Source organism: Hipposideros armiger, unplaced genomic scaffold (genome assembly GCF_001890085.2).
Source record: "Hipposideros armiger isolate ML-2016 unplaced genomic scaffold, ASM189008v1 scaffold_8, whole genome shotgun sequence".
In the NCBI taxonomy this organism is placed as follows: Eukaryota; Metazoa; Chordata; class Mammalia; order Chiroptera; family Hipposideridae; genus Hipposideros; species Hipposideros armiger.
This window is the reverse complement of record NW_017731358.1, coordinates 8565425-8586983: the sequence shown is the minus strand read 5'-3', so window position 1 is coordinate 8586983 and position 21559 is coordinate 8565425. Positions and strand designations below refer to the sequence as shown.

At 38.9% G+C, this 21559-nt stretch overlaps 1 protein-coding gene across 2 annotated transcripts in view; it reads right to left on the bottom strand.

The window, feature by feature from the left end:
• Nucleotides 1–21559, bottom strand: part of GPR156 (G protein-coupled receptor 156) — an 82398-nt gene that overhangs the window by 38118 nt on the left and 22721 nt on the right. For both annotated transcript variants that reach the window (XM_019650587.1, XM_019650596.1), the window contains exons 2-3: nt 19097–19572; nt 18633–18769 (exon numbers count right to left, since the gene is read on the bottom strand). In XM_019650587.1, coding sequence (XP_019506132.1) covers nt 18633–18769; nt 19097–19192 — 233 coding nt within the window. In that variant the 5' untranslated portion in view covers nt 19193–19572. The remainder of the gene's footprint in view (nt 1–18632; nt 18770–19096; nt 19573–21559) is intronic.

Genomic DNA, 21559 nt, shown 5'->3' with positions numbered 1-21559 from the left:
TCTCCTTCTTGACCTGATTACACTTTTTAGAATTCATATTTATTTCAATTTTTAATATCTGCATAATTTTCAAGTTTCTAAATTTTTCTCATTTCTATATTGGTATCATCAGCTTGGTTATCTAGTCTATAGCACTGGTCCTCAAACATTGGAATTACCTGGAGAGTTTTTTTTTAATTGCTACTGGTGTTCTACACCCAGAGATTTTGATTTAACAATGTAGGGGGAAGCCTGGGTATCAGGAATTTTAAAAGCTCCATAGGAAATTCTATGTGAACCAGATTTGAGAAATCACTGGTTTAAGTATATTCCTGACAAATAACCTACTTTAAAAAATTGTCAAAGGATTTGAATAGACATTTCTCCAAAGAAGATATACAAATGGCCAATAAGTACATGAAAAGATGCTTAACATTATTAGCCACCAGGGAAATGCAAATAAAAATCACAACAATTTGAGTAAAATCAAAACCACTTCACACCAACTAGGTTAGCTATTGGGTTGTCAGAAAAGTCATAATGTATTTTTTCTGTTTTTCATTGCAAAAATGCGTCATGACTTTTCCGACAACCCAATAAAATAAAAAAGAAAGATGGTAACAAGTGTTGGCAATGATGTGGAGAAATTGAAACCCTCATATATTGCTGGCAAGATTATAAAAAGGTACAGTCACTTTGGAAAACAGCTCAGCACTTATGTAAATACAGAGCCACCACATGACCCAGCAATTCTACTCTTACATATACGAACGAGTAGGTCAGTAGTGTTATTATATTCACACAATCTCCAGAACTTTTTCATCCTGCAAAGCTGGAACTCTATACCCATTAAACAACAACTCCCCATTTCTCCCTCCCCCCAATGTCCCTGGTAACCACCATTCTAGTTTCTATTTCCATGATTGACTATGACAGATAGTTCATACAAGTGGATTCATACAGTATTTGTCTTTTTTTTTTTTTTTTTTAAGATTTTTATTGGAGAATTGGGGATGGGAACAGTCCTGGGGAATTGGGGGAAGGGGAACAGACAAGTTGCTGTCGTTTTGTTCTTCAGTCTAGTTGTGGAGGACGTTGCTTCACTGGCTCAAGTTGGCACCATCATTGCGCTCTTCCCGGGAGAGGCAGATCAGTCGCCGGCTTCTGGACAGCCGCTCACTGCGGCTGCTGGCCGCTCACGCTGGCTGCTGGCTACATACAGTAGCCCATGCCAACCCACTGCCACAGGGGCTGCAGCCTATGCCGTCGCCGGCGACTCACGGCAGCCCAGCTCCAGGTTGAGCTGTTGTTCAGCATCTTAGCTGTAGAGGGCAGTGTCACTGGCCCTCGTATGTGGGATCCGAACCGGGGCCCTCTGGTGTCCCAAGCCAGTTCTTAACCACCGCGCCACTCGGCCGGCCCCAGTATTTGTCTTTTTGTGACTGGCTTATTTCAGCTAACACAATGTCCTCAAGGTTCATCTATGCTGTAGAATGTGTCAGAATTTCCTTCCTTTTTAAGGCACAGTAATATTCCATTGTATGTATAGACCACATTTTATTATCCATTCATCTGTCAATAGACACTTGGTTTGCTTGCTTCTCATTTTTTGGGAGATGGGCCCAACCACTAAGGTGACATCTACAGGATTAACCTGTATTCTCTTAATAAGGTGCTTGGCAAGACTATCACAGACAGAAAGACTGTCAGAATTGGGGATCAAGTGGTAGCTGAAGAGGTTAGACCAAAAGAGTTTGAATTCTGGAGTCTAGGCAGACTCATAAGATTAAGACACGTAAGGCAGATGCTGGGAGCATGAAAGTAAGGACAAGTAGTGGTAATTTAGAGATTGAACATGCAAGGATGTTTAAAACCAGGAGATGAGGAAGAGAAATACAGAAAGAATCAACAAAGGGCTAAACTGTGAGTGAGAATCAAGCAGAGTCAGGGAGTGCAGAAAATTAGCAGAGGTTCCAGTGAATGAGAGGCGGTACCAGGCTAGCACAGATATTTAAAGCCAAGGTCTAGGGTTCTGGTAGGCAGTGGACCACCAGAAAGGAATCAACAGATTCCGAATACACACTGGCTCTCCCCTTTAGCCTCTGTCCCAGGACATGCTGACCTGATAGAGAGGGTGGTGGGGAGGAGTGTGTGTGTGTGCGTGCGCGCGCGTGTGTGTTTTGTGTGTGTGTGTGTGTGTGTGTGTGTGTGTGTGTGTGTGTGTGTGTGTTGGCAGTGCGGGGTGGAGGGAGAGGGGGACGGGTGATGAAAACAGATAAACCCGGCCTGGGAAATTTATACTGGATTTTGGAGCTGACTCTCAACATCCAAAGGGATGTGGCTACTTTGATTTCCATCCACGCTGGTATCAGTATCTCCAGGGGCTGGATTTGGTGAGGTTGCAGGGACATCTGTGTAGTGGGAATGCTTGGGGTCCAAAAAGTGGGAGTTATTGTCTGAAGGTTGTAGTGGGGCCTACTATAAAATGAATTTTGTGCTAATTTAGAACACTTTTTTCTTGAGTCTAGAACCAAAGTACGCCCAGATTCTGGGGAGGGACTAAACTGAAAATTGGGAGTTAGTGGGGGCTGGTTGCAAAAGGAAGAAGGATATAGAGGGCAGAAGACAGTTCTTTGCAATCCTAGGACACTGGTCCAATGTGAAATTTCTGAGGATGGGAAATAATTGTTCAGATGTTACATAAACAATTACTATCAGTCTGTTTCTCTTCTCTCTTTTTCTTTTTCTTCTAAAGAGTTCAGAGCGAATAGGTACAGATGTGTAGGAAAAAACAACATGTTTCTAGAAAATTATATTCACAGATAGGCTTCTCTAATTTGCCAGTTCTTCTGTGCTGAGGCATGTTTTCTAGCAAACAAAACGCACGAATAAATCTATCGGGCAGGAAGGCAGTGGGGGACAGCTGCAGCCGCAGCATCCAGGAGTGACAATGATTAATTCCTACATCTGCTCAGTCAGATAGAAACAAAGGTCACTGTGCATAGATTAGCATCTTGATCACCACCTCCTCCCAACACACACACACACACACACACACACACACACACACAGCAAGAATAGTATCTTTCACCATTGATAACGGCAAAATTCAAAATGTCTGAGAAATGTTTACTATCTGATGCCACCCTCCCCAAAAAGCAAGCTCTACAATGGGATGGAAATAGAATAAGGCATAGAAGAGGATTGAAACTGATTAATTTTAAGATTATTGTCTAACCTTGTTAGCATCCAAAGTAAGTGAAATTTGGATGCTCAGCTATATTTACAAAAACAAAGGGAACAGGAAATTGAAGAATAAATCTTGATGCTGTAGTTTGATCCAAGTCAGAAAGCCTATTATGGTGGAGCAGTTGAACACATGAGGAGATTTGATATTGTGTAACGAAGGTATTTGAAAGTTGACTTTGTCTTCATGTTCAATAGTCCCCTGAAGACACTGCCACTTCCTTTTCATGACTTCTATAACTGTAAATCCCCAACAGGTTGACTTTTTTTTTTTTTAATAATGTTGGGCTAGAAAAGGTATTTTTAAGTGCACAAATTATACTTAGATTAGTGAGTTATCACAAATAAGATATCTATGTAATTGTCACCTGAATCAAGAAAAAATATAAAAAAAAAGAACATTACAAAACCTCAAAATCTCTACTCATAATTATTATCTATCTTCCTCCCTAAAGGTAAACCACTATCTTGACTTTAGCACAATAGTTTAGTTATGTCTGGTTTTGAACTTTATAGGAGCGGGGTCATATAGTACATGCTCTTTGGTGGCTGGCTTTTAAAATTTGACTTTTCTGAGACTCTCCCATGTTGCTGGATGTAACTGTAACTTGTTCATTTTCTTTGCTGTATAGTATTCCATTGTAAGACTATACCATACCTTATTTATTCCTTCTACTACTGGAGGGCATTTGAGGTGATTACAAATAATGCCATTGTGAATATTCTTTATACAATTCATAGTATAAATGCACATTTCTCCTGGGTATAATCTAGAAGTGGATTTGCTGGTTCACAAGGAATAGGGGTTATTTTAGAAGATATGCCAAATTATTTTCCAAAGTGATTGTGCCAATTTGCTCTCTCACTGTGAGTAGATGAGAATTTCATAGCTTTACATTTTTATCTTAATCTTATCTTTAAAAATTAAAGCCATTTGTTGCATACCTCTGACAAAAGAAAATTTCTGAGATGTCCCTAAATTAAATCACAGCAGGCCAGAGGATGGGAGTAAGAGACAAGAGAAGCGAATCAGTTAATAGCCATGTGCTGAAACCAACAAAAGACTGCTGGCATTCCTGAATGTATGTTGAAACTTTGAATCAACTTCCAGGAAGCTTTTTCAGTGATTATCTAGAAAGAATAACAGACCACCAGACGCTACCACATCTGTTTATGTATGAACTTTCCAGACTGTTGCCCACAACCATTCCAAAAGCATCAAGTACTTTTTCCTTATGGACTATTCACCTACCACATAACTTTTTCCTCTTCACCTTCTCTCCTACCCCTTATCTATGGCCAATGTAAATTATTTCAAACAACTCATCTTTCTTCTCCAAACTCATTGTGTGAAAGAGCCTTGTCAGCCCTAGGGCAGGGCACATATTTGTCTTCTCCATCTAGCCCTGCTAGTGGTTTAGACTGCATGCCCCAGGACCTGGTCCTTTTTCTGGCTAGCATATGGATCAATAAACCCTTTCTTTCAGGACTTTATGGCCTCGAAGGTTTTTGTTTAACATCTCATAGTTTAATTTGCCTTTCCCAGCCACAGGCAACTGCTAATCTACTTTCTGTCTCTATAGATTTGTCTATTCTGGACATTTCATAGAATGGAATCATATAGTACATGGTCTTTTGTGACTGGCTTCTTTTACTTAACATAATGTTTTGAAGGTTCATCCACATTGTAGCATGATTCAGGACTTCATTCTTTTTTATTGCCAAATACTGTTTTTATTGTATGGACATTCCATTTCATTTATCCATTCATCAGTTGAGGCACATTTGGGTTGTTTCTGCTTTGGGCTATTATGAACAATGCTGCTATGAACATTCATGTACAAGGTTTTGTGTGGACATGATTTCATTTTTTTGAGTATACACTTAGGTATTTAATTGCTGGGTAATATGATAGCTCTACATTTAACATTTGGAGAAACTGCCAAATTGTTTTCCACAGCAGGTGCACTATTTTACATCCCCACCATCAGTGTGTGGTTCCAATTTCTCCATATCCTTGCAAACACTCGTTATTTTCTGTCTTTTTATTCTTGCCATCCTATGGGGTATAAAGTGGTATCTCATTGTGGTTTTGATTTGTATTTCCCTCATGGCTAATGATGTCAAACATCTTTCATGTGCTTATTGGCCATACATGCATCTTCTTTGGAGACATGTCTATTCAGATTCTTTGTTCATTTTTAAATTGGGTTGTTCATCTTTTTTCTATTGAATTATAAACATTCTTTTTCTATTTTAGATACAAGTCCCTCATCAGATATATGATTTAAAAATATTTTCTCCCATTCTTTGATTCTTTTAACTTTATTGATGGTATACATTGAAGCACCAAAGTTTTTAATTTTGATGAAATTAAATGTATTTAGTTTTTTGTTGTAGTTGCTTGTACTTTTGGTGTCATTTACTGATATCCTCTTTTTTTTTTTTTTTTTTTGCTGAGCCATCCTGCCACCTGTTGGCAGCTCAGCTCGGGCCAGGACTCGAACCGCTGCTGCTCAGAGCTCGCCCTCTTGAGCAAGCTCTTAACCAACTGAGCCACTCGACCGGCCCTGATGTCCTTTTGATAAACATAAATTCTTAATTTTTTTTACTATTATCAATGGTGTCATAAAAAATGTTATGCAATTCATCTTTACATCTGTAGTAAACTATCCATTCTGTCTTCCAATGTCCATACTATAAAACCTTAGGTGAGAATTTTTTCCAAAAAATATTTTAAAATAGTTTGGTCTCCCCTGAAAAACTGACATGTATTCTCTTTTGGATGTTTCTTTTGTTTTTTTCAGGAAATTCAAAGATAATTTTTTAAACTTTTATTGAAGAAAAATGTGCATAAAGTATAAGATAAGCATACAATTCAGCGAATTTTTGAAAACTGATACACCTGTGCAACCAGCAAGCAGGTCAAGGAATGAACATTTCCAGTATTCCAGAGTCTTCCTCTTGATCCCTCTGTCACTAACCTTCCCTACCTCCCCCTCAACCTCCAGAGTAACTACTATCCTGACTTCTGACATCATAGATTAGATGTACCTGGCTTTGTACTTCATATAAGTGCAATCATATGGGGTAAAGCTTTGTGCCTGGTTTCTTTTGCTCATCATTATTTTTGTGAGCATCATCCATATTGTTGCGTATAGACTGTTTAGTCTCATGGCTGTGCAGCACCAATCACTGAATGTACCATGATATATTAACAGATTAAATTTTGAGGGACAGTTGAGGAGTTTCCAGTTTGGATCTAGTATGAATACTGCTGTTAAGAACATTCTAGTACATCTATTTTGGTGAATATATGTATGCAATTTTTGCTGGAATTCCTGTGACATAGGGTATGGATATGTTCAGATTTAGTAGATGCTGTTGAACGGTTTTCTAAAGTGATTGTGACAATGTATACTCCCACAACAATGCATAAGGATTCCAGGTGCTCCCCATCCTTTCCAACACTTGGTTTCTTCAGTCTGTTTTTTATTGTAGAGGTTCAAGTGAGTATGGAGTGTGATCTCATTGTGGCTTTACTTTGCATTTACCTGGTGACTAAGGAAGCTGAGTGCTTTTTCATTTGTTTATGGACTACCTGGATATGTCCTTCTGCGAAGCAGCTGTTCATATCTTTTGTCCATTAAAAAATTGTGTTCTCTGTTTTTCTTATCAATTCATAGCCCTTTATTCTGGATAAATATTCTTTGACGATATAGGCATTATGAATATATTCTCCCATTCTATGGCTTACTTTTTTCCTTTCTTAGTGGTATCTTTTAGTGAACAGAAGATGTTCTCAGTATTTGTATAGAATGATTTAACAATCTTTTCTTTTATGAATAGTACTTTTTGTGTCCTATTTAAGACATGTTTTCCTGCCACAAGTTCATGAAGATTAATTATCTTCTTGAAGCTTTGTTGTTTGTCTTTTGCTTTAGATTTATACTACAATTGCAAATGATGTTGTTAGGTAGGATTCCAGTTGCATTTTTTTCCCCCATGTGGATAACCAACTGACCCAATACCATTTATTAAAAAGTGCCCATACATGCTAAGCTGTGTTCCTGGATTCTTTATATCTATTCCTTTGGTCTACTTCTCTATCCTTGCCCCTGTAGCATAGTTAGCATATCATAATTACAAGCTTTATAATGAATCTTAATATCCAAAAGAGGAAGTCCTCTCACCTTGTCCATTATTCCCAGGGTGTTTTTGGCTCTTTGAATTTCTCTATAAATTTGAGAATCAGTTTGTTGAGTTCACCAGAAAAGAAAAGTTTGTTGGAATTTTTATTGCAATGACATTGAATCCATATATCAATCTGGGGAGAAATTATATCTTTACAATATTGAGTCTTCTGATACATAAATAATTTATGTATTTATAACTTCTTTAATTTCTCTCAAAAATGTTTTATGATTTTCTATGTAGAGATACTGCATATCTTTTCCTAGTATATTAGTCAGGGTTCAATCAGAGAAACAGAACCAGGAAGAGGTATATAGATTTGTCACAGGCAATTGGCTTATGCAATTTTTGGGGGCTGGTTAAGTGGTCTTAAATTCTACTTTTAGCCATTTCTGTTCTTGAACTAAGGCACCCCAAGGAGCATGACTTTATTTAAGGGAGTGTTATAGGTACCTCTTTTAAATGTTAAAGGTCTATTCTCAATAAAACAGCCAGTTTCCCTGTTAAGTGTAAGTCAGGTCATGTCATTCCTCAGTTCCAAACCCTATGATTCTTCATGACACTTGAAGTAAATGTCAAAGTCATTACATTGACTTGTAAGACCCTACATGATCTGGCCCCCACTACTGACCTGACTTCATCTTATCTTACTATCTGCCTCATTTGCTCTGCTCCAACCACAGTGGCTACCTTGCTTTTCTTTAAACACTAGGTATGTTCACAGCCTTTGCATATTCTGTTCCCTCTGCCTGGAATGGTTTTCACCTCATGACTTGCTTCTTATGCCTTTCAAGTCTAGACTTCAATGTTACCTTGTCAGTGAGGCTTTCCCTGGCTAAACTCTAAAATAGCAGCTACCACCCCATTCACTTTCCCTGTTTTACTTTTCTTTTCTGTACCTATCACTAACATTCCATATATTTGACAACTTCTTATATTTATTGCCTGCTCACCCCTCTAGAAAAGCAAATTCCATAAGGGAAGGGATTTTTGTGCCTACTTTGTTCTTTGATGTAATCCCAACACCCAGAAAAGTGTTTGATACATTGCTAACTAATTCAATAAATATTTCTTAAAACAATAGGAATAGTTGTAAGAAACTCATAATTTGTAATTATGAGAAAGCCTTTTAAAAGTATAGAACTCAGTGGTCAAAAGGGTATCAAGAACAGACAGATTTAAATGGAATGACAAAACTGAAAGGAAAGGTTAGAACGAAGGGCCACCAGGAGGACTGAGGATCTGAGACTCTGGATGTCCTCTTGGGGCTCCTGGAGTGAGCAACCATGGCAGGGGGGTGGGGGGGGGTGGGAGAGAGAACAATAGGAAGCAATTGCTTACCTATGGCACAATTTCATGCAGAATTGATACTGTATTAAAGAATGAAAATGTCCATCTCCTAAGAACTTAACTTTATCATCATCAGTCTATATTCTAGACCATTTAATTTGTTCATTCAGGGAACACGGAGTATAGTCCAAGCACAACGGAGATACGAAGGTGAGTAAGATGTGGTCCTAAACTCAAGGAGCTCATCATCTGGTAAGGGAGACAGCGCCCCCCCTGCTCCCAATCCAGTAAGCTGTGATGGGGCAATGACGTGTCTATCTATAACAACGGGTGCACAAAGAAGGGTGTGTCCACTTCATCTAGGGGTGAAACTGATTTAGGCCTGACTGTAGGATGGACAAATGGCATCAGAGGGCTGTGCAGAAACTACTCCTATGCATTAATCCTGATCCTGCCTCATTAACTTTCACTGACTCACCCACAGTCCATTCCACAGCCAGTATCCAAGAAAGACCTCATCTCTCTTCACAATCTGGATCTCTTCGCCTCATTTCTGCTTTTCACTTCTTTTCTCGCACCATTCCTATGTGCCAACAGGTTATGATACACCCCCATTTTTGGCTCAATGCTCAATCCTTTGGGAACTGATACAATGTTTTCCAGCTGTGAACCTTAGCAGGATCTGCTCCCGGCCACTCTGCCTCATTTAGTCCTTGGCCCTGCAACACAATCCCATGCCCAAATCGGGTTGTATGGGTGGCATTTATCCTAGGCCTGACTAGTTCCCCATCTTCCTTTTTGGCAATAATCATAAAACCAAAATTTAGAGAGAAGATCCCAGAAATCCTTGTAGGGCACAATATGAGTGCAAACTTTCCTGTGGCCAACAAGACCAGTCCTGCTTTCCTTTCTTCCCAGTTACCTTCCCTTCAGCTCCAATTACTCAAACCACAAAGACGACAGACCTGAAACAATCAATATGAAAGGAGCACAGCTCCTATCCCTGCAGGAAGGCATTGCTTTTTGAAAAGCTATTTTTAAAAAACAGAATGTACTTTTTGGACTCGCTCATGTTTTTCCACCCAGGTGATGTGTTTGAAGCTCTCAGGGACCCTTAAATCACATTTTACACAGTCTCCTGAACACAGTTGGTGTTTAGCTCCAGTACTTACTACTGATATTGATCAGCCTCACTCAGGCGATAATATAAGGCTTTCAGGAATAGAAAGGACACAGAAAAGATGAGAATGAGTCTCGTCCTTCTCAAAAGTGTGGCGATCTTGAGGTCTTTCATTATAATGGAAAATAATGTGAAGCCTGGGGAATCAGAGAGGCTCTCAGAAGAGAAGAAGAAGAACATGCTTGAGAACCAGGACTCATACTTATGTTGGATGTCTGGAAGGCAGCGGGAACAAATAGAGCAGGGTACATGAAGTAAGTAACTCAGCTCTGCTGGGTGCTACCAGAAGGCCTGCACAAGGACCTATCCAGGAAGAAAGCTGTGGTGGAGAAAGGAGGCCACAGGAATGCACACATTTCAGCTATTTAAAAGCATCTGGGTCTTCAGCTGCCACTCCAGCCCAAGGTGCAGGCAGAATGGCAGGTGCCTCCGTGCACAGTTCCTACTGTTGGCAGAGGCAATCTGCCATGCACCCTGAGCAGCTCTGCACATTCTTGCTGGTATATCAAGAGGCAACACCTTGACCTGCTCCTGACCCAGGCTATTTCTCAGGGTTGTGTTTGCAGTGAGCAACCTTGAGAGATGAGGTAATATCTTCCCCCAAACAACAAAAAAAAGGCTTGTTACCACTCACTATAAAAAGTGGTGAATTCCCCAGGCTCAGGTTCCTCTTCTTTAATGGCAGCCCACTATATGTACAAGCATCACCCATCATGGACCTGCATCCATTCTAATGGGACTTGGGGGCATGGGAGCCAGCACGAACCCAACATGAAGCTCTGACTACTGCTTTTGCCATGAGTAATAAAGTATTCTGTCTCTAACTCAAGAGCCTCTTGTCATTTGCGAGCATCGCTAAAACAGTAACAGATTAATCTGTTAACTTGCAAGTAGGGCAAAAGCTCACACCCTACACAATTCTTTTTTTTTTAAGATTTTTATTGGGGAATTGGGGGATGAGAACAGCATTGGAGAATTGGGGGACGGGGAACAGACAAGTTGCTGTCCTTTTGTTCTTCAGTCTAGTTGTGGAGGACGTTGCTTCACTGGCCCAAGTTGGCACCATCATTGCGCTCTTCCCAGGCGAGGCAGATCAGTCGCCGGCCTCTGGACGGCCGCTCACGGCGGCTCTTGGCAGCTCACACCCGCTGCTGGCCGCTCACGCTGGCTGCCGGCCACACACGGTAGCTTATGGCAGCCCACTGCAGCAGGGGCTGCAGCCTACGCCACCTCCGGCGACTCACGGCAGCCCAGCTCCAGGTTGAGCTGTTGTTCACCATCTTAGCTGTAGAGGGCAGTATCACTGGCCCCCATGTGAGATCCGAACCAGGGCCCTACTGCTCAGAGCTGGCATCCCAAGCCAGCTCTTAACCAACGCGCCACTCGGCCGGCCCCCTACACAATTCTTATTACTCAAACTTCTGGATTTCCCAGACAGTAAAGTCCCAGATACTGGGGATTACTGTGGGAATGCCACTTGCAATATTGGGAAATAACAACATGTAAATAACATCTACCGCCTACATTCATTATCACAAGTGATAGCGAGTAAGCTCTCAGAATAACAGATAGTCCATTAATGGAACAAGTTTAGCTTTATGCAGAAGCATGAAGCTGCCCTTCTAACACTGCCCTTATTTTATGTCTGTCAGAGGAAGCACCAAGAAAAAACCTCTTGCTTCTGAAATATCTGCTTTGTTCCAAGAGTTAAGTTATTATGGTCCTTATGAAACTGCATGAAGAATCTAGAAAAAAAATACATTCCCCGAAAACTGATATTAATATCTAGCAAAATTATTAGATGGCTTTTAGCTTACCTAGCAGGGCCCTTTGGAAAAGAATACCAGATGTGATGTGCTTTTTTCCCTTATGAGAACATTTTCAGAAATATAAGAATGTTTGTGGACTACATTTCCAAATAGCTTTATTGAGTATAACTGACATATAATAAACTGTACATATTTAAAGTCATGATTTGATAAGTTTTGATAAATGTATACACTTGTGAAACACCACAACCAAGGTAATGAACATATCCATCACCCCAAAAAGTTTTCACAAGTCCTTTGTAATAATCCCTCCTTCCTCTCCTGTGCCAGCCCCATCTACCTGCTGGCAACCGCTGATCTGATTTTTGTCACTACAGATTTGTTAACAATAGACTCACTTAATTTTCTAGAATTTTGTATAACTGGAATGATATAGTATGTAACCTTTTTTGCATGGCTTCTTTCACTCAGCATAATTATTCTGAGAGTCATCCATGTGGCTCCAAGTATCAATAATTTACCCTTTTTAATGATGAGTAGTATTCTAATGTATGGATATACCACAATTGGTTTATCCATTCACCTATTGATGGATATTTGTGCTATTTCTAGTTTGGGGCTATTAAAATAAAGCTGTTATGAACAATGGTGTACAAACCTTTGTATAGACGTATAGTTTCATCTTCCTTGGATAAAAAACCCAAGAGTAGAATGGTTAGATCATATGGTAGGTATATGCTGAATTTTTAAAGAAACTGCCAGACTATTTTCCAAAGACCATATACATTCCCATCAGCAGTGTATGCAAACACTTAATTTTGTCAGTCTTTTTAAATTTTAGCTATTCTAATAGCTGTGTAGTGTATTTAATTGATTTTAATTTGCATTTCCTTAGTGACTAATGGTGTTGAACCTCTTTTCATATGCTTATTTGCCATCCATATTTCTTCTTTGGTGAAGTGTCTGTTCAATTCAAATCTTTCACTCATTTTCCTTTTGTTTGTTTTCATATTATTGAGTTTTTAGCGTTCTTTATATATTCTGGATATAAGTTCTTTATCAGATATATGACTTGCAAATATTTTCTTCCAGGCTGTGGTTTTCTTTTTATTTTCTTAAGATTCTCTTTAGAAGAGATGTTTTTAATTTTAAGCTCAATTTATCAATGCTTTCTTTTACGGTTTGTGCTTTTAGTGTTGTATCTAATAAATCTTTGCTTATTCCAAGGTCATAAAATGTTTCTCTTATGTTTTCTTTGGGAAATTTTAGCTTTAGATTTTACAGTTAGGTCTATGATAGACTTTGAGTTAATTTCTGCATATGGTGCAAGATGCAGATCAAAGTTCATTGTTTCATGTGGATATCCAATTGCGCCAACACCGTTTGTTGACAAGAGTACTGTCCCTTCTCCACCGAATGGCCTTTGCATCTTTGTTGAAAAGTAGTTTCCCATATACACATAGGTTTATTTGTCTTCTATTATGTTTTGTTGATGTATATGTCTATCTCTACCCAATACCAAACTGTCTTCATTACTATAGATTTGTAATAAGTCTTGAAATCAGGTGGTCCTAACCCTCCAAATTTATTTCTTTTTTAAGTTGTTTTAGCTATTCTGGGTCCTTCATATTTCCATATGAATTTTAGAAACTGCTTATCAACTTACTTCAAAAAATGCCAACTGGGATTATGACTGAGCTTAGTGTATACATTAATTAGGGGAGAATTAACAATACTAAATCTTCCAACCCATGATCACAATATCACTCCTTTATTTAGAATTAGAATTCATCTCAGTATTGTTTTATAGCTTTCAGCATGTATGTATTTCACAGTTTGTTAGATTAGCAATGTTTTGTACTTTTCAGTGTTTAAGTGTTTTACACTGTTAAGCTTTAATATTTCATATTTTGATGCCATTGTAAATGATATTGCTTTAATTTTACTTTTCAATTGTCTGTTTTTAGTATATAGAAATACAGTTGAGATTTGTACACTGATCTTGTACCCTGGAACTTTGCGAAACTCATTTATTCATTCTAGCAGTTTTAAACGAAATAGATTATTGAATTTTTTACATAGATGATCAGCTCACCTGAGGAAAAAGCCATTTTAGTTCTTCCTTTCTAAACTAGTTGCCTTCTACTTCTCTTTCTTATCTTATTGCACTGGGTAAAATCTCCAATGTTGAATAAAAGTAGTGAAAGCAGACATCTTTCTAATCTTAATAAGAAAGCAATCAGTGTTTTACCATTAAAAATGGTGTTAGCTATAGGCTCTTCATAGATGTACTTTGTTAGGTTGAGGTAGTTTTCTTCTATTCCTAGTTTGTTGGCTGTCAGAAATGGATGTTGAATCTTGTCAAATGCTTTTTCTCTATTAAGATGATCATGTTTTTGTTTTTTTTCAAGTTGGTAAACATGGTGAATTACATTGATTAATCTTTGGATGTTAAAACCAACCTCGCATTCCTGGAATATACTTCCCGGAATATGCCTCACTTTGTCATGATGCATTATCCTTTTGATATTTGGTTGGATTCCATTTGTCAAAATTTTGTTTAGAATTTTGGAGCTATGTTCATGAGGATATTAACTAATAGGGTTTTTTGTTTGTTTGTTTTCTGTGGGTTAGGTTTTGATATCAGGGTATTGCTGACCACATAGAATGCATCAAGAAATGCTCCATTATTTTTAGTGTTTTAGAAGAGTTTGAATAAAACTGCAACAATACAGGCACAGATTAGCTGGGTGTCCCTGGCTGAGGGTCTCTCACAAGAATACAGTTAATGGAACAGCCATGGCTGCAGTCCTCCAAGGCCTGACTAGGGGGAAAATCTGCTTCCAAGCTCATTCACTTTGCTGTTAGCAGACCTCAGAAAATCTATTTTCAATCTCACTACATGGCCGTTAGTAAGCCTCAGGTCCTTGCTGGCTGCAGCCTGGAAACATCAGTTCCTTGCCATATGGGCCTCTCCAAAGAACAGCTCACAAAACAGCAGGTGGCTTCTCTCAGAGTAAATGAGTGAAAGAGTGAGACAGATCCAAGATGGAAGCCATAGTCTTTTTGTATCCTTGTCCCAAAAGTGACATCTCATTTATAAGCAAGTCTGTATGTCTAGCACATACTCAAGGAGAGGGGATTTCACAGAAGTGTAACTATTAGGAGGTTGGAATCATTGAAGAACATCTTTGAGACTGCCTACCATGGTTGTTCTTAATAGTACCTTATTATCTGTGGAATCTTAGGTGATGATACCTCTTGTTTCCTTATTTAGGTAATTATATCTTTTCTCTTTTATTCTTGATCACTTGAGCTAGAGGTTGATCAATATTATCATTCATCATAAAAAGCTTTGGTTTCACTGCTTTTCCCAGTTGTTTTCTGTTTTCTATTTTATCAGCTTCTATTCTGATCTTTATTATTTCTGTTCTTCTGCTTACTCTAGGTACTCATTTGCTTCTTTTTTTCTGTTTTGTAAAGCAGATCTTTCTTCTTTTCTAATATGGGGTTTAGTGCTATAATCACTCTCCCCCACCTCCACCTCCACCCCAAAGTACTGCTTTAATGCCTCCAACAAATTTTGATATATTGTGTTTTCATTTTCATTTAGTCAAAAATATCTTATGCTTTCTCTTTTGATTTCTTCCTTGACCATGAGTTATTTTAAAATGTTCTATTTAGTTTCCAAATATTTTCAGGTTTTTCCAGAGATCTTTTGGTTATGGATTTCTAATTTAATTCAACTGTGGTCAGAGAACATACTCTGTATAACTTGAATCCTTTTAGATTTAACAAGACCTTTTCTATGTCCCAGAATATGTTCTATCTTGGTAAACGTTCCATGTATACTTGAAAAGAATGTGCATTTTACTGGTGTTAGGTATAGGATTATATAAATATCAATTAGGTCAAGCTGGTTGATGGTATTATTCAAGTCTCCTATATCTTTACTGATTTTCTATTGTAAACTACATTTTAATATTTTATCAAAAATGCAATATCTGCAACTGAACTTGAACATTACTATATTATTTTTTTTAATTAAAATGTTTTTCTTTCCCATGGCACATGCATGCATGTGCATGTGTGTACATACACAATCACAAATTTAGAAACCACAGAGTTGGAATGAAATGAAGCATCTAATTGTGATCCTTCACCTTTTAACAAATTTTGTTATTTAAGAAAGCACTTTTGAAATTGGGCTATCTTATCTTTTCTTGTCTGACCTCATAAGCTACTTAATTGCAAAATGTGTTTTTCTTCACAGTGCCTCTTAATATTTTATTCTTCATGCCTAGTCATGCTCCCACTGCAAGCAAAACAGGCAGCAAATATGTTTTTTTCTACTATAACACTATTTACAAGTGTTCCTATTTTAACACAATATATTAATGCTTTAAAAACCTTGCATTCTACAAAACTGTGTATAAAATAATGTATTATGGGAAAAATAGTACGGGGCCATAACACTTGAAACATATTTAACTTTGTAACCAGAATAAAAATAAAAATAATAATTAACCCCATCAAAATACTAGCACTCAGTAAATGTCCACTGCCATTTATTTGTACCCAGGATCACAGCTGATTTTTGTAGCTTTAAATCTGCAAAATGTAGGTCCTCAAGGGTATTCACCTCCAATAAATAACACTGTCATCAAAATCTACTCTGGATCTGTGCTTTCTTCAATAATCAACTGTTTTGAAATACAAGGGAAATGTCTTCTCTGCTTCTTCATCTTTTCCTACAGCTTCACCAGATAGCTTCATGTTGTAGGAAGGATGCCAGTTCTTGAAGCCATTAAACCAGCCACTACTTGTTGTAAGAGAAGGCAGTGCCGTAGTATTCTTAGCTTAAGGCTTCCTTCTTTAACTGTAAGAAAGCTTGCTCTTGAATTCTTTAAACCATTGATTTTTCTAGGAAAACATTACATGTGAACCAATTATATCATTTTCTTATTTGCCAATCAGGTATTAGTTTGCACTACAGAAATGTGTTGCAGCTGAAAAGACTGTACTCCATAGATCTCTAATCTTGATATGTGTGATTTTCCTAATGATTTTCTTGGCAGCATCTACCATTGGGATTATAAGCTCCTTCCTCCCAGGATCACTGAAAACATGTTTAGTAAGCACCTATTATGTTCCAGAGTCTTTTCTAAATGTTGGAGACAGTGGTAAGCACGACAGACAAGGTCCCATTATATTCTAGTGGGGGATACAGACAATAAAAAGGTAAATCAATAAGTACGGTAATATCAGAGCGTTATCCTTGCTATGAAGAACATAAAATAGTGATGGGTTATGGAATGAGATGTAGGGGCTGGGTGGCCATTGGGTAGAGAGGCTACTTTAGATAAGACGATCAGGGAAGGCTTCTCTGAAGAGGTGACATTTGAGCCAAGACCTATACAATGAGAAGGAACTAGTTATGAGAAGATCTGGAGAAGACTGTTAGGCAGTGGGAACAGAAGGGAGACAGTAAGTCAAAGGCCTTGAGATAAGAGTAGGCTTGGTGTATTTGAGGAAGAATGAAAAGTGGCTAGAGCAGCTTCAGGGGTATACTCAGGACAGAGTGCCACGTATCACTGCTACGTCGCAGCTGACCCAGCAGATCAAGTCACTGCTGCTTAACAATTCCATGTTCTCTGTGACTCAAATGGCCAATAGCACCCCAAAATGTCTGCTAGAGAAATCCAACTGACTGACCTTCATCCTGAGTGACAAACCCAGGTAATGGAGCAAAACACACTTGATCACAAAGTGTAAGGCTGAAGTGGGGCCAGAGGAGTTTGGTCTCTTTGAGGGAACTGTTGAAATCTGATGTAGGCTCCATCCAGGAATATAGCTGTGAGCCAGGGAAAGAGGGCTGTAGCAGGGCTTCTCAGGAGACAGCCCGGGACAGCTGAGGCAGGGTGAGGGTTCAGAGTATTGGAGTGGAAAAGACGGGGTGGTCTGTGAGGGAAGGGTCAAATAGCAGTGAAGGCAAGATTCTGCAAGTCCCTTCAGGAAAAGTTATCATTTTATTTCTTTTGCCAACCCTGAGAGCTGTAGATTCTTACCCTGATGAGCCAGTGACTTTCCAACTAGGCACAACTGTCTAGCAGGACAGCCAGATGGTAGGGCTTCATTATTTTTACAGAAACCTTATCCCACCCAGACTGGTTCCAACTGTGTGGCTGTAAACTTCAGTGTTGCTTTGGAATGTTTCCCTAGATGCTCTCTGTTTTTTGTTTGTTTGTTTGTTTGCTTTGTAAATTAAAGTTTATTGGGGTGACAATTGTTAGCAAAGTTCCATAGATTTCAGGTGTACAATTCTGTAATACATCATCTATATATCACATTGTGTGTTCACACCCAGAGTCAGTTCTCCTTCCATCACCATATATTTGATCTTGTTTACCCTCATCTACCACGCCTCTCTCCCCTTACCCTCTGGTAACCACTAAACTATTGTCTGTGTCTATGAGTTTTGTATCTTCATTTGTTTTTCTTGTTCTTTTGTTGTTTTCAGTTTTATATCCCACATATCAGTGAAATCATATGGTTCTCTACTTTTTCTGTTTGACTTATTTCGTTTAGCATTATACTCTCAAGATCCATCCATGTTGTCGCAAATGGCACTGTTTCATCTTTTCCTATGACATGCTCTCTGTTTTTAATACAAATACCTCATTTTCTTAGAAGAATCGTACTGTCCTTTATGAGGAGAGACTCTTCACTCTCTTTTTTTGGTATCCTTATAGTAGTTAGCACAATACTAGGCTAGATCTTTCTCTTTCTCAAGAGGGAATGGTACCACAAAGCCAGAGCCATTTGGGCAGAGGCGGTGGAGGGGGAGAACTTCTGACTTAGCTTAATGCCACAGGAGCAGACAAGCTAGCAGCTCATGGTGCTAAAATGATACTAATATTCTGGGTTTCACGATTCAGGCTATGGGAGATGAAACTAGGCATGGGGCTGCTTACCTGTTCTTCCTGCAGCGGATTGTGAAGCCAAGAAAGAAGACTATCAGGAGAAGTCCACAGCTGAGAAAAGTCCAAACAATACCCAAGAGGACAGGAGATAATGAAGAAATGGTCTTACTGCTGGGATGGGAAGAGGTCTGAGAACAGAATAAAGAGAAACTGTTAAAAATGAAGGCTTTTCTGGGCTGGCTAAGTGGCTCAGTTGGTTAAGAGCTTGTTTAAGAGTGCGAGCTCTGAGCAACAGTGGTTCGAGTCCCTGCCCGAGCTGAGCTGCCGCTGAGCTGACAACAGGTGGCAGGATGGCTCAGCTATTAAAAAAAAAATAAATGAAGGCTCTTCTATAGATTAAACATGAACTGCCCCCATCATCACCAAAGCATTTCCTCCTCTTCCTCCCCCAGCCCTCTACCCCACCATGTCTACCAACAACATGTATATCTGAGCAGCCCTGACACATTACTTACAATTGTTGTCTTGCAGAGATCATGAAGAGGTCTCCGATCCAACTCCTGGCCAGGAAAACTGTCACATAATTCAGAGCAGTTTATTTCAGACTCCATGTCATCACATGCCCCTCTTGGTATGCGTTTTTTTCAGTCTCGGTTACCTGCTGGTAGTTAACCAGCAGATCTTCGACTAAAACACAAGAGCAACTCAAATCTTTTCTTCAGAGGCACCATTTTAGAACTGGCTCTTGGCTCAGAATTTGGGATGAACAACCCATTCAGGTGGAGCGAAGGGTTATTTCACTAAGCTCCTTCATCAGCCACCCTCCAGGCTGTCCTGGTCCCCTGTTGTCAGTCCATACCATGTGAGTCAGGAGTAGGCATCTTAGTAACCATTAGGTTACACAAAGTGATGATTCTGGCTTGCCACCAGATGGCAGTCACTGCTCCAAGTACTCTCACACAGGTCCCGAAGGAAAGGAAAGCAATTAAACCTGTTAACAAATAAATTATATATATAAATATATATTCATAAACAGAAATATATACATATATGTGTAAATGGATTATTAGAGGTTTAAAATATTTTATATATTTTAATTATATAGTTATATTTTTATTATGTATAGCTATATACTTTATTATATATAACAAAGGTTTAAAATAGAATATACGAGTATATTTAAATAAACATATTTTAAACCTCTTTAATAAGCAGTACTTTAAAAACAAAGACAACGCACATCTGACAATTTATAGATATAAAGTTCTACAGTGTCTCTTCAGATCCTTTTTATGGCCCAGCACTGTAAAAACTTTAGTTTAGACATGTGAGGTACATTGTCCTTTTTTCCCTACTGGGAAATCCCTGGCCTTTCCAAGACCTTTCCATGCAACTCATGGCTTAAGCTCTGTCTGATCCTGGGTGGTGGCGGGCTCTGGTGCCCCACGCTGTTTGCATGCAATATCTACCAGTCACTCCAGCAGCTCTTGTTCTCTCAGAGAATGGAGGAACTCGCTATGTCTAGTCAGCTGGGGTCACAGAAAGACAAGCAAGCCCTTTGGCAAGAGTTTTTTGTTTGCTTGTTTTAAAACTCTTAGAAGTAGGATAGACTACTCAGGTAATAGGGAGAGAAACTGAGGCCTCTAGGAATGAGTGAGTGGCCTGATGATCGCATTATGTCTCTCAGTAGATGCTTGCAATATGAATATTGTGATCTAAAAAGAAGCTCTACCTTGCAGGACAAAAGCAGAAATGCAGAAAGGCTCCAATTAGCCCTGGCAGACAAGGTAGACATGTCCCTAACTCTTCCAAGCAATCTATCCCTTAATATAGAAAACAGATTTGAAATTTCACCGGTGGGAATTTAAAAGAGGCTGCCACTTCTGCTTTATGTTTTTGAAACAACTTAGTATAGCTTTCTTTTATCATGGAGAAAAATTGGAAGAGAAAAAAATATCAATTATTATTTCAGTAGCCATGAAATATGGGACTTGTGCTCAAGCCACAACAATAGTGACAGGTGTAGAATGCCATCTTTGGATTCTGCGTGCTTAGGCACGAACAATATAGCACCAGGTGCTGCCCATTCATTGGCCTCTCATATGGTCCTGAATTATTTACCAGTTTCATTACAATGAAATCCCGAGAGAACTAAGAGCCACTGTATTATCTAGCCAAGACATTTAAATTCTTGTGCAGTCTAGTCAGATTACTAAATGCAAAATTAAGAAGTAAATATATTATGAAATCATAACAATAAACACCATTTATTTTAGCACTTTAAAAAAAGAAGTAAATATAAAAACATGACTATTTGCATCCCAATTTAGTTGAAATTGTTGAGAATACGTTTTATTCTTTACCTTTTACCCCCTACTGTGCCTTCTAGAACAGAGCAATATTGTAAGACACAGGGAGGCCTATTCTACATAATGGATCGGAAGGTATATTTTTCCTCCATTTCCCTTTTAATTATATTGGCAAATAAATGCACTGATGCTAGTATTTGGGTCATTATCAAGTCCCTATTTTTGTATCCTTAAATCATATTGAATTATACACCAGTGTGTGTGTGTGTGTGTGTATGTGTGTGTGTGCGCGCGCGCGTGCCTAAAACCTCATTTTGTTCTCACAACAACAGTGTCATGTAAGGTAAACAATACCAATTCCTCATAATATACAAGACATTGGACAGAATTCTCAGAAAAGTCATATCTAAGTAGAGGAACTATTGTAGATTAACCCTAGGCTAGAAGCTACTCGGGACCTGTCCTAATAATGTTTAAAAGAAAGCCTCAGGGCCAGCCAAGTGGCATGGTGGTTAAGAGCTGGCTTGGGACACCAGAGGGCCCCAGTTCGGATCCCACATATGAGGGACAGTGACACTGCCCTTACAGCTAAGATGCTGAACAACAGCTCAACCTGGAGCTGGACTGCCCTGAGTCGGCGGTGACAGTGTAGGCTGCAGCCCCTGCTGC